Genomic DNA, 15,482 nt, shown 5'->3' on the forward strand with positions numbered 1-15,482 from the left:
CTTCTTCTTTAGCAGTCAAATAACATTGCCCAAAGGGAACAGAAGACACAAAGTTAAGAGAACTGAAATGCCAAGTCTTGATTGTTTATGGCTTTTATTAAATGTGAAAATTACTGATTTTGCCTCTGAGCACATGCATCATATAGAACAGAAAAGAGACAGTATCTTCCATAATAATTAACAAATTCATAAAAGATACCAGACACAGGCATACATCTTCATACTTACATATCCTTTATCACTGTTAATGAATAGAAACACACCTCTTTTCAATATCCCAAGTCCATTATTTATTAAGACAAGTATAAGTAAGCCAAATTATTTATATTTAAAATTTTATGGTATTTTTGATGCTGATAACACAAAAATAATTGGACTTGGTTTTTATTTTGAGAGTTTTTAAATTCTTTAGCATTCAGGTAGTATTCAGGTAGCAGAGACACTACTTTGCCCACAAATTCCGTATATTCATAGCCATGGTTTTTCGAGTAGTCGTGTACAGATCCGAGAGTCAGTTCATAAAGAAGGCTGAGCACAGAAGAATTTCTGCTTTCAAACTGGTGCTGGAGAAGACTCTTGAGAGTCCTTTGCACTACAAGGAGTTCAAACCAATCAATCCTAAATGAAATAAATATTCCCTGAATATTCATTCGAAGGACTGATGCTGAAGCTGAAGCTCAAATGCTTAGGTCACCTGAGGCGAAGAGCTAACTCATTGAAAAAAACCCTGATGCTTGGAAAGATTGAAGGCAAAAGGAGAAGTGGGTGATAGACAATATGATGGTTAGATAGCACCACAAGCTCAAAGGACATGAGTTTGAGCAAACTCTTGGAGATAGTGGGGGACAGAGGAGACTGATGTGCCTCTCCGTGTGATTGTAAAGAGTTGGACTGAACAACAACAAAGTACTTAAAACCTACACCAGGTATTCATTTTTTGATGGGAACATTTGGAAGTGATTGCTAACATCATATAGGTGTCTTCATATCATTGTAATCAAAACTGAAATTGTATCCCGACTAGTATGGTATGAGCTTCGTTTACTGAAAGAACAGTGACCCAAATATTACTGACACAAGACAAGATAAAGATCCAGGAAATTAATAAGAAATTGTGCATGTCATTCTGAAATATTCTACAAATATTATTTCAAAATGATTACTTTATTCCATTTCAAGTATATATAGAAAAAGTAATAGTTACCAAGTAATACTACTTCAGAATATTATAATTAAGCATTAATCACTTAATTTCATTAATCCATTAAAATTTCTAGACTCTTTGGAAGCAAGGTGAGTTATATTCACCTCCAGTATATTTCTAGTGCTTTCTATTTAGTAATCATTCAATAAATGTTTAAGAAATATTTTTAAAGGAGTAGTTATACATGGTAGCTCTTCTTTTGTGTAGAAAAAGTCATGCTCTCTCCAAAGGCAACAAATAGTCTCTCACAAATCTTCAAATATTTCTAAAATTATTGCATAGTTTCCTAACTCTATGAAATGTAGTAACATAGAAGCAATGTAGGGAAAGAGCATATTAGCCAAGATGGCATGGTCAGGCTTTCTCACCCCAGGGCATCTTGCTTTTGTCCCACGTTTTATAAATCATGATTATGTAACAGCTGGGATCACTTACAGCCCTGCACATGCACATTACCAGGTACTTACTAAGATGTGGACTACTTGTGATATGAGTTCCATCTAAAAAGCAGCGGCATTACTGCCAATCATGGCTGTATCCCTTGAGTCAATAACAGAGGAGAGAATACAGTGTGTCTGTGGCTATGGCTGCTGTGCCAGTGAGGCGAGAATAAGGAGTCTGCAGCTCCTATGGCTCCTCGCATTTTCTTCTAGCCTCTTAGCTTGCCCCTTGCCTACCATGGGTTCAGTGAACAGTGAGTTCAGTGAACAGCAAGACAACTGGCCTCATTCATGAACAGGATCAGCCATACTAGCAGTTACAGTCTTATGTCTGTTTTAGTAAAATATTTGTGCTTATGCACTTCATAACTTCCATCGTTATGACTGATTTTTTAAGAACATTTATTTCGTTTTATTCTATGATGTTAAAGGTCTGTGTTTATTCATATTTTGAGCTTGTCACATGCTTATATTGAAATTTTAAGGTGCTATTATCCTGAATGTATTTCTGTATTATGTATCCATATATTTCTATATTACGTGTGTAGATATTTACAAAAAATAATTTTTTTAAGAAATAGTATACGGAAAATAAATTTTCTAGGTGACAAGAATAAAATGGGCCATTTTTAGAGTTTTTTTGTTTTAATTGTAGTTACTGTTTTGTCTCTAAGTATTGTCTAACTCTTTTTGCCATAAGGGTGGTGTCAGATCACCCTTATGGCAGAAAGTGAAGAGGAACTCAAAAGCCTCTTGATGAAAGTGAAAGTGGAGAGTGAAAAAGTTGGCTTAAAGCTCAACATTCAGAAAACTAAGATCATGGCATCTGGTCCCATCGCTTCATGGGAAATAGATGGGGACACAGTGGAAACAGTATCAGACTTTATTTTTTTGGGCTCCAAAATCACTGCAGATGGTGACTGCAGCCATGAAATTAAAAGACGCTTACTCTTTGGAAGGAAGGTTATGACCAACCTAGACAGCATATTTAAAAGCAGAGACGTTACTTTGCCAACATAGTCAAGGCTATGGTTTTTCCAGTGGTCATGTATGGATGTGAGAGTTGGACTGTGAAGAAAGCTGAGCGCTGAAGAATTGATGCTTTTGAACTGTGGTGTTGGAGAAGTCTCTTGAGAGTCCCTTGGACTGCAAGGAGATCCAACCAGTCCATTCTGAAAAAGATCAGTCCTGGGTGTTCTTTGGAAGGACTGATGCTAAGCTGAAACTCCAATCCTTTGGCCACCTCATGCGAAGAGTTGACTCATTGGAAAAGATTCTGATGCTGGGAGGGATTGGGGGCAGGAGGGGAAGGGGACGACAGAGGATGAGATAGCTGGATGACATCACCAACTTGATGGGCATGAGTTTGGGTTAACTCTGGGAGTTGGTGATGGACAGGGAGGCCTGGTGTGCTGCAGTTCATGGGGTTGCAGAGACAGACATGACTGAGCGACTGAACTGAACTGAACTGAACTCTTTTTGCAACGCATGGTCTGTAGCCTACCAGGCTCCTCTGTCCACAGGATTTCTCAGGCAAGAATACTAGAGTGGAATTGTCATTCCCTTCTCCAGGAGATCTTCCTGATTCAGGGATTGAACCTGCATCTCCTGCTTTACCACTGAACCACATGAGAAGCCTTTTGTTTTATACTCATAGTAAAGTCATCTTAATCTTATTTTTTTCATTTAGGAGCAAAGTCAGTTAAGAATACCTCTCTCATCTTTATTTTTAAGGAAATTTTGGAAATATTAGAAAGTGCTTTAATCAATATTATTAAAAAAAAATAAAAGTCCCTTCCAATTCTGTTGGGCTTTATGCATTTTGGGTGTAACTTTGTAAAGTAGTTTCTATCTCATTTTATCTTATTTTTGCTAGGAAGTCACCCATGTTATACATAAGGGTTTCCATATATATTCACCCCCAAACAAGCAAAACCCCACAAAATTGACTTCTCCATTTCACAGGGACTTCTGATCATCTATAGCTAGCATTCAGGACAAAAATAATTGAAGTAATCAAAGAGATCACCAAAATATATTTTAAAATATATTTATTTTTAAATTAAATTTAATAGAAAAATGCCATAAATATCCAAAGTTCATCATTATTCAATATAAAATGATTAATACAACACAGGTGTATCATTAATAATTATAACAGTATTAGCATGGCAAGGATGAAACTTTAACTTGGATTTAGAACATAATAAAATAAATGTTAAAATCATAAAGGTAGTTAAGGTGATCCTAAAATGCAATAAATAGAAGTCTAATAGTTCTATAGTCCCTAAATCTACATCTATTAAGGTGAAAAAGCTTAAAATGAGAAAAATATGAATACTTATCTAAACAATGATGAGTATCAAATTTATTTGGTTATCACAAGCAATATAAGACGTCAATGAAGTGAGTGGAAAAGATGTATACTCAAGGTTTTCATTCTTTCTCATTTTCCTAGACATTAACTAAGTTGATTCAATATCAGTGGGTTTTGAGACATGCAAAATATGTCTACTTTTTGGCCCTTGATGATAAAAGTAAAGTGTGTTGCTCCAGTTAACTAGATACATTGCTTTTAATTATTTTGCTTTCTATAGCATGAGTTATAAATGTTTGGCTTTAATGAAAGGACAACCTAAGGAAGGAGGAGGGCAGTGGGATTTAAAGCAGACTCTAACAAGATTCAGCCACCAGTTCCTGCACAGCCTGATAACTAATGCCCAGGCTCTGAGTCCTCTTTTCACCTGCCCATAGTGCATTTCCTTCATCCCTTTGGAGTTTCCTGTCTAACTTTGATTTTCATTTTTGCAGGTTTGGATTTATTCTTCATAAAGATGAAGCTGCACTACAAAAGATTGATCTTGAAACCATGTCATACATCAAGACTATTAATTTGAAGGACTATCAATGCATCCCGCAGTCACTAGCATACACACACTTGGGAGGATATTACTTCATTGGCTGCAAACCCGACAGCACTGGGGCAGCTCCCCCACAGCTCTTGGTGGACGGTGTCACCGACTCAGTCATTGGGTTCAACAGTGACGTGACGGGCACTCCATACGTCTCTCCAGATGGACACTATCTTGTCACCATCAGTGACGTGAAAGGTCTTGTGAGGGTCCAGTACATCACCATCAGAGGAGAAATACAGGAGGCTTTTGATATTCACACTAATCTGCACATATCTGACCTGGCCTTTCAGCCATCCTTTACGGAAGCCCATCAGTACAACATTTATGGTAGTTCAAGCACACAGACAGATGTGCTCTTTGTGGAGCTTGCCTCCGGGAAGGTTAAGATGATAAAAAGCCTTAAGGAACCACTCAAGGCAGAAGAATGGCCTTGGAACCTGAAGAACAGACAAATCCAGGACAGTGGCTTGTTTGGTCAATACCTGATGACTCCTTCCAAGGACTCTCTCTTTATACTTGATGGACGACTCAATAAATTAAACTGTGAGATCACTGAAGTTGAGAAGGGAAACACAGTCATCTGGGTTGGAGAAGCCTAGAAGCCCTGTTAAATAATTATTAAATCAAGAGTTTTCCAATACACTGCACTAATCCATTATTTAAATTTACAGTTTAACTTTCTAAGTTTGTATCCTAGCCAAACATCAGTTATTTGGATGGCCCAAATAAAATAGTTTTTTTTTTTTTTAAACAAAGACATACACAATTATTAATATTGGTTGATTAGAAATAGTTAACACAGTATTTAATGAGAAACTATTTAAATTATAAGAACCAAATCTACTGTTATGTTTTTTTTCCAATAGAATAGGAATTTAAATAATTAAAAATAACTCAACTGCAGGGAATTTCCAATGAATTCTAAACACCATTTCATCTTGAGGGTTATTAATCTATTTTTTTTCTGTCCTTTTGGTATGCTTAAACCAGAAATAAAAGATGTTGTAGAACCTTAAAATTCTTAATTCAAAATATTCTGTCCCATCCACTTTCTAATCTTTCGTGCCTTGAAAGGAATGTCACAAGAGGAAAAGGAAGGCTAAAAGCTGCATACGGACCACTCTCATCACTATAAATTTCTTGTCATTTAAAGAGAAAAGTTGAACATCTTTTGCACCAAACCCAGCCTTCAGTCATTTGTCTAACCCTCAATGAAATATCATTTGAAGACATAAACTGTCCTTAGGCTGTACACAGGTGACAAATTCTATTTGACACTCACTGTATAATCTGCAGCATGCTATGGAAAATGGGGAGGAAGGGAGGAAAATAATTATGGTAATATGTTTGCAGTGTATTCGTGACTCATTTTGCTTTCAATCACGAGAGTGCATTATATTTTTAATGCAAGTTTGTCTGGGATGTCAACTGCTTACAAATATCTCTTATTAGTGGAATAGACTATTTTGTTTCTTATGATGTAGTCCAGTGTTGCATTAGCAGGAACTTTTATTTCCAAAATGGAAGCATTATTTGTGTCTGCTTAGAGTAAACCACATTTAGGGAAATTAACAACAGAGAGAAAAAAAAACTGACTAGAGAACTGATGAGTATTAGCGGTTTAGGACAATTAGTAACAGAAATTGGGAATTAGGGGGTAGCACCACAGTGGTGAGAAAAGATGTACTTCTCTATCGCCTTTGCTATTTAAATATAATCCATCAAAGGACTCACTCCTTAATAACTTTCCCAAATGACTTCTGCTTAACTCCTATGTAATCCTTAAACAACTCTCTCACTGTGTGTCAAAGTTCAAAACCTAACTAATCCTCTTATTTGAGACACTGCATAGAAGTAAAAATCATTGCTTTCATTTTTCAGGGCAAATAAAAGGCCAGTAGAAGTGCATTAAAACTAGTAACTTGGTTTATTGAAATAAGCAGATTATTATCCAGGCTTAAAGTAAAAGCTTACGTTGTTTGGAGAATCTTTTTACTTATTATATTTTTGTTTTATTGTTGCTAAAAATGCTAATGTACTGTTGAAATGACCTCCATTTCCTGAAGGTAATCCAATAATGTCTTTTTTAAATACAAATTTTACTCAAGCTTAATTGTGTAAAACTGCTTAGAAACCTGAAATTTTATAGTGTGTACTATCTTATGTATATATAGCATCCTGAACTATGTGATAACAGTAGATTTATTCTTAGCTTAAGGAAACATTATGGGAGGCAGATTTAATGGACAACAGAAGTTAGCTTATGTTTCTACTTACCTGCTTTCCTTTTTAGCAATTTTCTTCTTTGTGAACATGAACCACATAAAGTGGCTGTGACCTAATGATTTAACCTAAGTCTGTTTCATACACCCTTCTTTGGTAGCTTACACCATGTGGCTGCTTTGTCTGTAGACACTGCTTGATAAAAGAGAATAAACCTCTTACATTTTAACCCTTGAGAGTTCAGTCAGTGTTTTAATGTGAATACCCGTGTTTATTTTGTTTTTCCTCCCAGTGCTTCAAACACAGACTGGTTTATATCCCCATTGTTTTGAAAGTGATGGGATGGGGTAGAAGGCAGGTAAAGTGAGACCAATCAAGGAAAGACAACTTAGCTTCATTATATCAATTCTAAGTTGCTCTGTCACTTCATATTCATATGTAAAGCAAGATATTTATCCTTTTAAGATGTCTATTTCATTAGAATCCCTTCTTGTGTATTAAAGGAGTGAATGAATATCAGAATGGAACATAAACATAGACTTAAATCCCCTTTTCCCCACATTCTTACACTATTAACCACACAAATACTAAGCCCCCCTTTTTAACAGTGTAATGTTTAAAATATTGACATTTGTGATACTTTAAAAAAAATAAGGAAATGCAATACTGTATTTTCTAAGATAGATATTTCTTTCTTCAGTGGTAGAGAGAAAAAGTAAGAGCTGGCATACAGGGCGTCAGCATTGCTCTATACACATCTTGATAAACATGTATTGAATATAATGATCTCATCAATAACTGGGTATGTGTGAAAACTGAACATGAAGAAAAACTAGAATAAAAGATGACATCACTGCTCTTTAAAAAGAATAGATTTTTAACAGACAGGATAAAACAGCAACAAGGTAGCCAAAAAAATATGACATAATTTTGCTGCAAATTATCTGGTAATAATTGTGTGATAACCATAACAGGCATGAAGTAAGAAAAGGTGTGAAACCAAGAATGGAAATAGAACATGGGGAGGTCTTTGAGCAAAATTGACTAGAAAAAGTCAATATTTATGTAAAGAAGGTGGTAATTCATGAAAAATGGATTATGATCAGATGTTGGAGGGAGGGAAGTGAAGAATAGGGCTTCCCAGGTGGCTTAGTAAGCATAGAATCTGCCTTCAGTGCAGGAGACACAGGACCCCACGGTTTTAATTTCTGGGTTGGGAAGATCCCCTGGGGAAAGGCATAGCAACCCATGCCAGTATTCTTGCCTGGAGAATACCACAGACAGAAGTTGCAAAGAGTTGGACATGACTGAAGCAACTGAGCATGAAGTGAAGAATGAAACAAATTGAAAGAGTCTAGACTTAATCCAGAGAGTAGGAACTCAAGACTAATTTTTAAAAGGAGAAAGAACAATGAAAACACTTTTAACATTTTTTATTTTCTAATATAACGAAGATTTGAGAGGAAATTGGAGAAACTGGTATCAGTTGGGAGGCTACTGCAGAAAATGGAAGTTTATGATATATAATATACAAGATGAAACTCAACATTAAAACTCAACCTTAAGAAAACTAAGACCTTGGCATCTTGTCCTATCACGTCACAGCAAATAGATGGGGAAACAATGAAAACAGTGAGAGACTTTATTTTCTTGGGCTCCAAAATCACTGCAGAGGGTGACTGCAGCCATGAGAATAAAAGACACTTGCTCCTTTGAAGAAAAACTGTGACAAGCCTAGACAGCTTATTAAAAAGCAGAGACATTACTTTGCCAACAAAAGTCCATTTAGTCAAAGCTATGGTTTTTCCAGTATTTATGTACAGATGTGAGAGTTGGACCCTAAAGAAAGCTGAGCACTGAAGAATTGATTCTTTTGAACTGTGCTGTTGAAGAAAACTGTAGAGTCCCTTGGACTGCAAGGAGATCCAACCAGTCAATCCTAAAGGAAATCAGTCTGGAATATTCATTGGAAGGACTGATGCTGACGCTGAAGCTTCAATACTTTGACCACCTGATGGGAAGAACTAACTCATTGGAAAAGACCCTAATGCTGGGAAAGATTGAAGGCAGGAGGAGAAGGGGACAACAGAGAATGAGATGGTTGGATCGCATCACTGACTTCATGGACATGAGTTTGATCAAGCTCTGGGAGTTGATGACGGACAGGAAAGCCTGGCATGCTGCAGTCCATGCAGTCGCAAAGAGTTGAACATAACTATGCAACTGAACTGAATTGAAGATAAGGCATGTTAAGGAAATATACTTGAAAGGGCAACTGAATAAATATGGATGATAAAAAGAGAAAAATCAGTTTCCCACACGGTGCTAATGGTAAAAAAACTTGCCTGCCAATGCAGAAGTTGCAGGTTCGATCTTTGGGTCTAGAAGATCCCCTGGAGGAGGGCATGGCAAGTCACTCCAGTATTCTTGCTGGGAAAATTCTGTGGACAGAAGAGCCTGGCAGTCCACAGTCCGTAAGATCGCAAAGAGTCACATATAACTGAAGCTACTTAGCACACAAGCATGCATATAAGACAGGGTGTGTTAAGGAAACATACTTGAGATGGCAACTGAATAAATATGGGTGATAAAAAGAGGCAAATCAGCAGGTCTCAATTACGACACCAGTGGTAAAAATATGAGAGCCATGAAAGAAAAGAAGATTGGGAGAGAGAAGGAGGGTTTAGATAAAAGACAAATAAGAATGATGGACATGGAATATATTTCCAGAGTAGTGTCATCATGTATTATAGCAAACTAATACAATTTTCAGGCATTATTCCATTGTCTGTCTAATAATATAAAAGTAAAATAGAAGTGTTTTTTAAAAAGTATAATTTTAGAATCTTGGCACCTTTAAGACTCCCACTCAAAAGGTCTTCAGAGGGTTTTCTTTTAAAACAATAAGTGAACTTGACTGGATTTTACATTAAGTATTTCAGATTTTACAGAATGAAACAATATGCTTAATCATATTTGACAGCTTATCATATTATGCAAATTTTAAAAGTGAAAAAAAAATCAAGAACAATATGACTATCATGAAAATTAACATGACTCTAAAATAGCATGAAATGTACACCCCAAATGTCACAACCCTCAGAACTCATAAGAGGTCACTTCTAATGTCACTTGTCCATGCATCTACCATTTAGCTATTCTTCCTGTGTGAACAGGTAAGAAAAAAAAGCAATATCTTATCAAAAGCCTATTTTCATTTTTCTTCCAATCACACTCTAATATATTTACCTCTCCTTGGAATCTTCAAGCATAGAAATATGCTTTCAAAATCATGCTATATAAATTCATGATTGTAGACTTGAATCATGGTAACCTTTTCATATCCTCCTAGAAGGCTAAATCTTAGCATGGGAATATGATTTTGTTTGTTTGCTTGTATTTAATAAATTATATTGTCCTATTAGTAAACAGAAAAGCACAGTTTCTCAGTAATATTCATCAACAAAATATCCCTGCCTCTGTCGAATATAATGAGTGCCACACAGCTATTTCACAGTAATGTGCAGCTAACAGTTGGTGAATTAGAAAAGTTTTCAACATTTTTCTTTTATACCAGCTTTCAGTGATGATAAAATTGTCAATGTTTTGGGACTTGTGTTCAAGTTCATAATTAAATTTTGCACATAGAATAATTTGGCTGAAACTGAGAAAGAACAGACTGAAAAATAAAATATGTTGTTCTAATAAATGTCTTGAAGACTGTCTCTGCATGTGCATTTTGCCACTTTTAAAAGAAGATTCAGAATTGTCTCAATATCGAAAGAATATACTGCTACTTCAATTTAAAATCTGTTCTTCTTATTCACGTGTATAAATTCTTTTTGCATTTCCATGAAAAACCACACTGTTTTTTTACACCTCGAGCTACATACTTCAGTGTTACAAAGTCCAAGTGAAAAGTCCCATGATAATCATGAAAGGGACTCTCCATATATGACAGTATATAGCTATTACAAATGAATAGTCATTGAATTACTCTTCTATACCTCTGCTTATCTACCTACTTTACTTTCTTTAATTTTTTAAACATTTCTTTAATGTGGACCATTTTTAAAGTCTTAATTGAATTTATTATAATATTGCTTCAGTTTTATATTTTGGGTTTTTGGCTGGGAGGCACATGGGGTCTTAGCTAGCCGACAGTGATTAAATTTGCACTCCAGTGTTTCAAGGCAAAAATCTTAACCTCTGGACCACCAGGGAAGTCCTGCACACCTATTTTCAAACAAGTTTTGCTTCTAATTCAAGGTTCTATACTTTGTTCAGAATTCTTACCAAAGTATAACAAATGTGCCGCATCTGAACTCGGGAATAAAGTATTATTCATTATTTTCTTTAGATCAATACACATCTTGATATATTAATTGTCTTTTAGGAAAATAATTATTATTATAGGTTGAGCAAAAATAAATATATCAATTAGATTAAGGATAGTAACATATAGTATGCTAGTTTTATGTAGTTTAAAAAATTTGATTGTTGACAGAAATATGAAATGATTTTGTTTTCTGTATCCTGGTAGAAATATGCCACACATCATGAAGGCTCACATAATGTGGTAGTTAGAAACCACACTGGTGTGTGCGTGCGTGTGTCTCAGTTTGGGCATATGAAAAAATGGAAGCATATCTGACAATATTGGAGAATTAAATTTTAACATTCAAACATATCTTGTTGGTACTTTGAAGTTTCTCTTAAACCTAGTATAAGATTTATTTAAATATAATTTATCATACATAAGAATCTAGCATAAGTTTGTAGAATGATTTTAGGTCACAGAATCTTGTTCTACACACCCATATATATGTTTTTTTAAATAATCAACTGAAAATGAGGATATAACTTCAATCTGTGCAACACCTACTAACTATAGCATCCATGTACATGTAAAATATAAACGACAGAGGAGTAAGAAAAATCAAAGAAACAAAAGACTAGTGAGTCTTGACTCTGGAGACTCTACTAAATCAGCTAAATTAAGGCTTTGCAAGTATGTGTAGCAATAATATGTGTTGTTACTAGCTCAGTTATGTCTGACTCTTTGCAACCCCTTGGGACTTTCCAGGCAAGAATACTAGAGTGGGTTGCTAGTTCCTTCTCCAAGGGATCTTCCTGACCCAGGGATTGAACCAGTGGCTCAGATGGTAAAGAATAATAAGTACTGCTTAATAATGTAATGCTAACATCTATTTTGGAGGGCTCCAAAATCACTGCAGATGGTGACTGCAGCCATGAAATTAAAAGACACTTGCTCTTTGGAAGAAAAGTTATGAACAACCTAGATGGCATACTGAAAAAGAGAGACATTACTTTGCCAACAAAGGTCTGTCTAGTCAAAGCTTTGGTTTTTCCTGTAGTCATGTATGGATATGAGAGTTGGAACTATAAAGAAAGCTGAACAGCAAAGAATTAATGCTTTTGAACTGTGGTGTTGGAGGAGACTCTTGAGAGTCTCTTGGACAGCAAGGAGATCCAAACAGTTCATCCTAAAGGAAATCAGTTCTGAATATTCATTGTAAGGACTGATGCTGAAGCTGAAACTCCAATACTTTGACCACCTGATGCGAAGAACTGACTCATTTGAAAAGACCCTGATGCTGGGAATGATTGAAGGCAGGAGGAGAAGCAGACAACAGAGGATGAGACGGTTGGATGGCATCACCAACTCAATGGACATGAGTTTGAATAAGCTCTGAGAGTTGGTGATGGACAGGGAACCCTGGCGTACTGCAATCCATAGGGTCACAAAGAATCGGACACTGAACCAAACTGAACATCTAATGAATACATATGCATGTACACATGCATATAAAGATATATTTACATACATACAAAAAGCTATTTTCTATATATATATAATGGCTTCCCTGGTAGCTCAGATGGTAAAGAATCTGCCTAAAATGCAGGAGACCTAGGTTCGATTCTTGGGTCAGGAAGATCCCCTGGAGAAGGAAATGGCAACCCACTCCAGTATTCTTGCTCGGGAAGTCCCATTGACAGAGGAGTCTGGCAGGCTACAGTCCATGGGTTACAAAGCTTCAGACATGACTGAACGACTAACATTTTTACTTTTCACTTTCACGCTTATATATATATCCAAAAATCACTTCTTTGATATTTCTTAACAATTAGTAGTACTTTTTAAAACCAACTACAGACTCAAATTTAATAAAGAAAAATAACATAGAAAACATTCTCAATTCATTGGAAATAAATTGAGAAATAAAATTTTCAAATAAATCAGCTATAAATATGTAAATAAGAAAATTAGTAAACATGTACAAGTATTCAAAACAGGACTTTAAAAAAGGAATCAAATTGAAAGGCACAGAATCTATGGATTCTATTAGATGAAAATGAAGCAACATAATTCAAAAATAATGAAGCTTCTGGCATTTGCTAGAAAAAAAGAAATTTTCAAAGAAAGCCAAAGAGAAAAAATTGGAAAATTGTCAAAATCAAAATTTTGCCTGAGCATAGTGTAGAGCTAGGTTTGCAAGTTCAACAGGTAAACTCATTTCTAATGAGGAACAAGGAATTATTTAACCCTGGTAGTCTACATGAAAGCAGGCAATAGTAAATCAGCAAAAAGTTTAACAACTTTTTAAAGGCTCCTAGGGGCTACCTTTATGAGTTTGGAATGGCTGGGGCTAGGGACATAAGCACAGGAGGAGTTCATACACTCAGTATCGTTTCAGATGGCATATAAGGTCAGAGGCAGGCAGGAGACTGGAGGCAGCTTCCCTGGAGGTGCTGTGAGTCAGGTGACCAGCTGCTGTGGGGGGCTATCCTTGTGCCCTTGCTAAGACTCTTCACACCTAGGAAGCCAAATGTTAAGCCCCTAAAGGAAGGGGCAGCCATCTTTCTCGCCCCCAGGAACAGGCAAGAACTCATTGTTTCCAAGAGTGAAAGCAGACCCTCTGACTCTGATGTAGGGTAGCAAGCACTCAGTGTCTCAAGACACAGGCAGAAAGAATGCTCTGATGCTGGGGGAGAGGCCAGAAACCTGGTAAACCTGGTCAGGAGACCATGTAAAGAACTGAATTCTACTTACAGGGACATTGTAGGAAGTTTTATCTTTTCTTTTCTTTCTTTCTTTTTTTTTTTTTTTTACTAAACTCTCATTTTTCTGATAGTAGTAAACTCTCATATGTCTCCAGCTGCCTTCTTAATACATTTGCATATATTTTCCACCCTTTTATTTTATATTTGTATCTTTCAATTTGAAATATGTTTCCTTTTAACAATATGTACCTGGATCTTTTCCCTTCCTACCTGAATACATCTGCACTATGACTGGATTATTTAATCCATTCACATTGAATGCATTATTATTATCCTTAGAATTACATCTTCCTCTTATTTATTTATTTTTAAAAAGGTCTCAGTTCAGTTCAGTTCAGTCACTCAGTCGTGTCCGACTCTCTGCGACCCCATGAACCACAGCACGCCAGGCCTCCCTGTCCATCACGAACTCCCGGAGTCCACCCAAACCCATGTCCATCAAGTTGGTGATGCCATCCAACCATCTCATCCTCTGCTGTCCCCTTCTCCTCTTGCTCCCAATCCTTCCCAGCATCAGGGTCATTTCAAATGAGTCAGCTCTTCATAGCAGGTGGCCAAAGTATTGGGGTTTCACCTTCAACATCAGTCCTTCCAGTGAACACCCAGGACTGATCTCCTTTAGGATGGACTGGTTGGATCACCTTGCAGTCTAAGGGACTCTCAAGAGTCTTCTCCAACACCACAGTTCAAAAGCATCAATTCTTCGGCACTTACCTTTCTTTATAATCGAACTCTCACATCCATACATGACCACTGGAAAAACTATAGCCTTGACTAGACGGACCTTTGTTGGGAAAGTAATGTTTCTGTTTTTTAAAATGCTGTCTAGGTTGGTCATAACTTTCCTTCCAAGGAGTAAGCATCTTTTAATTTCATGGCTGCAATCACCATCTGCAGTGATTTTGGAGCCCAGAAAAATAAAGTCAATCACTGTTTCCACTGTTTCCCCATGTCTTTTCTATTCTCTTCTTTTACTTTACTGCTTATTTTTGAATTGGGTGACTATTCTCTAAGGTTACATTTAAATTCCTTTCATGATCTTTTCACTGTGTGAAAAAATATTTTTGTCTTTGTTGCTTTAGGGCAACATAATTTTTAATTAAACAATTTAATATTAATTTAATATTTTCCCTTTGTTGCTTTTGAGTCCTGTCTTAGGGTCTTTTATGATCTGGTTTTCCTTAGTGTCAGTTTTCCTGGTTATTTCTGAAAAATTAACTGACCTATGATTTAGCTCCTTACCCATGTGGAACTACCTGCTTCTTATTTGGTTACCTCTAAAATCTATTGTTTTAAAAGAGCCTTCAGGTTTAAGTCCCTTTAAACTCTGCTGTAGAAAAGTCAGAATTTAAGAGAACAGATCCGTTGCTCTGTTCTTTTTTTTTTTAATTGTATTGGTTTTGCCATACATCAACATGAATCCGCCACAGGTGTACACGTGTTCCCAATCCTGAACCCCCCTCCCACCTCCCTCCTCATACCATCCCTTTCCCCTACCTTAATGATTTGCAAAATAATCTGAGTCATATATCTGAAACTGGTATTGGAAATAGTCCCTCTCTACTCTCAGAGTGACCCTCTGGCTTTGTGAGTAGGGCAGTGGGTAGGAAATGG

At 36.3% G+C, this 15,482-nt stretch overlaps 1 protein-coding gene across 1 annotated transcript in view; it reads left to right on the forward strand.

Moving 5' to 3' along the window:
- The window catches only part of FSTL5 (follistatin like 5), a 928,941-nt gene extending 921,930 nt beyond the window's left edge, over window positions 1-7,011 (forward strand). Inside the window, exon 16 of the mRNA XM_061384275.1 lies at window positions 4,456-7,011. Coding sequence (XP_061240259.1) covers window positions 4,456-5,158 — 703 coding nt within the window. The 3' untranslated portion in view covers window positions 5,159-7,011. The remainder of the gene's footprint in view (window positions 1-4,455) is intronic.
- Window positions 7,012-15,482: the final 8,471 nt, after the last annotated feature.

Source organism: Bos javanicus, chromosome 17 (assembly GCF_032452875.1).
Source record: "Bos javanicus breed banteng chromosome 17, ARS-OSU_banteng_1.0, whole genome shotgun sequence".
NCBI classification, from domain to species: Eukaryota; Metazoa; Chordata; class Mammalia; order Artiodactyla; family Bovidae; genus Bos; species Bos javanicus.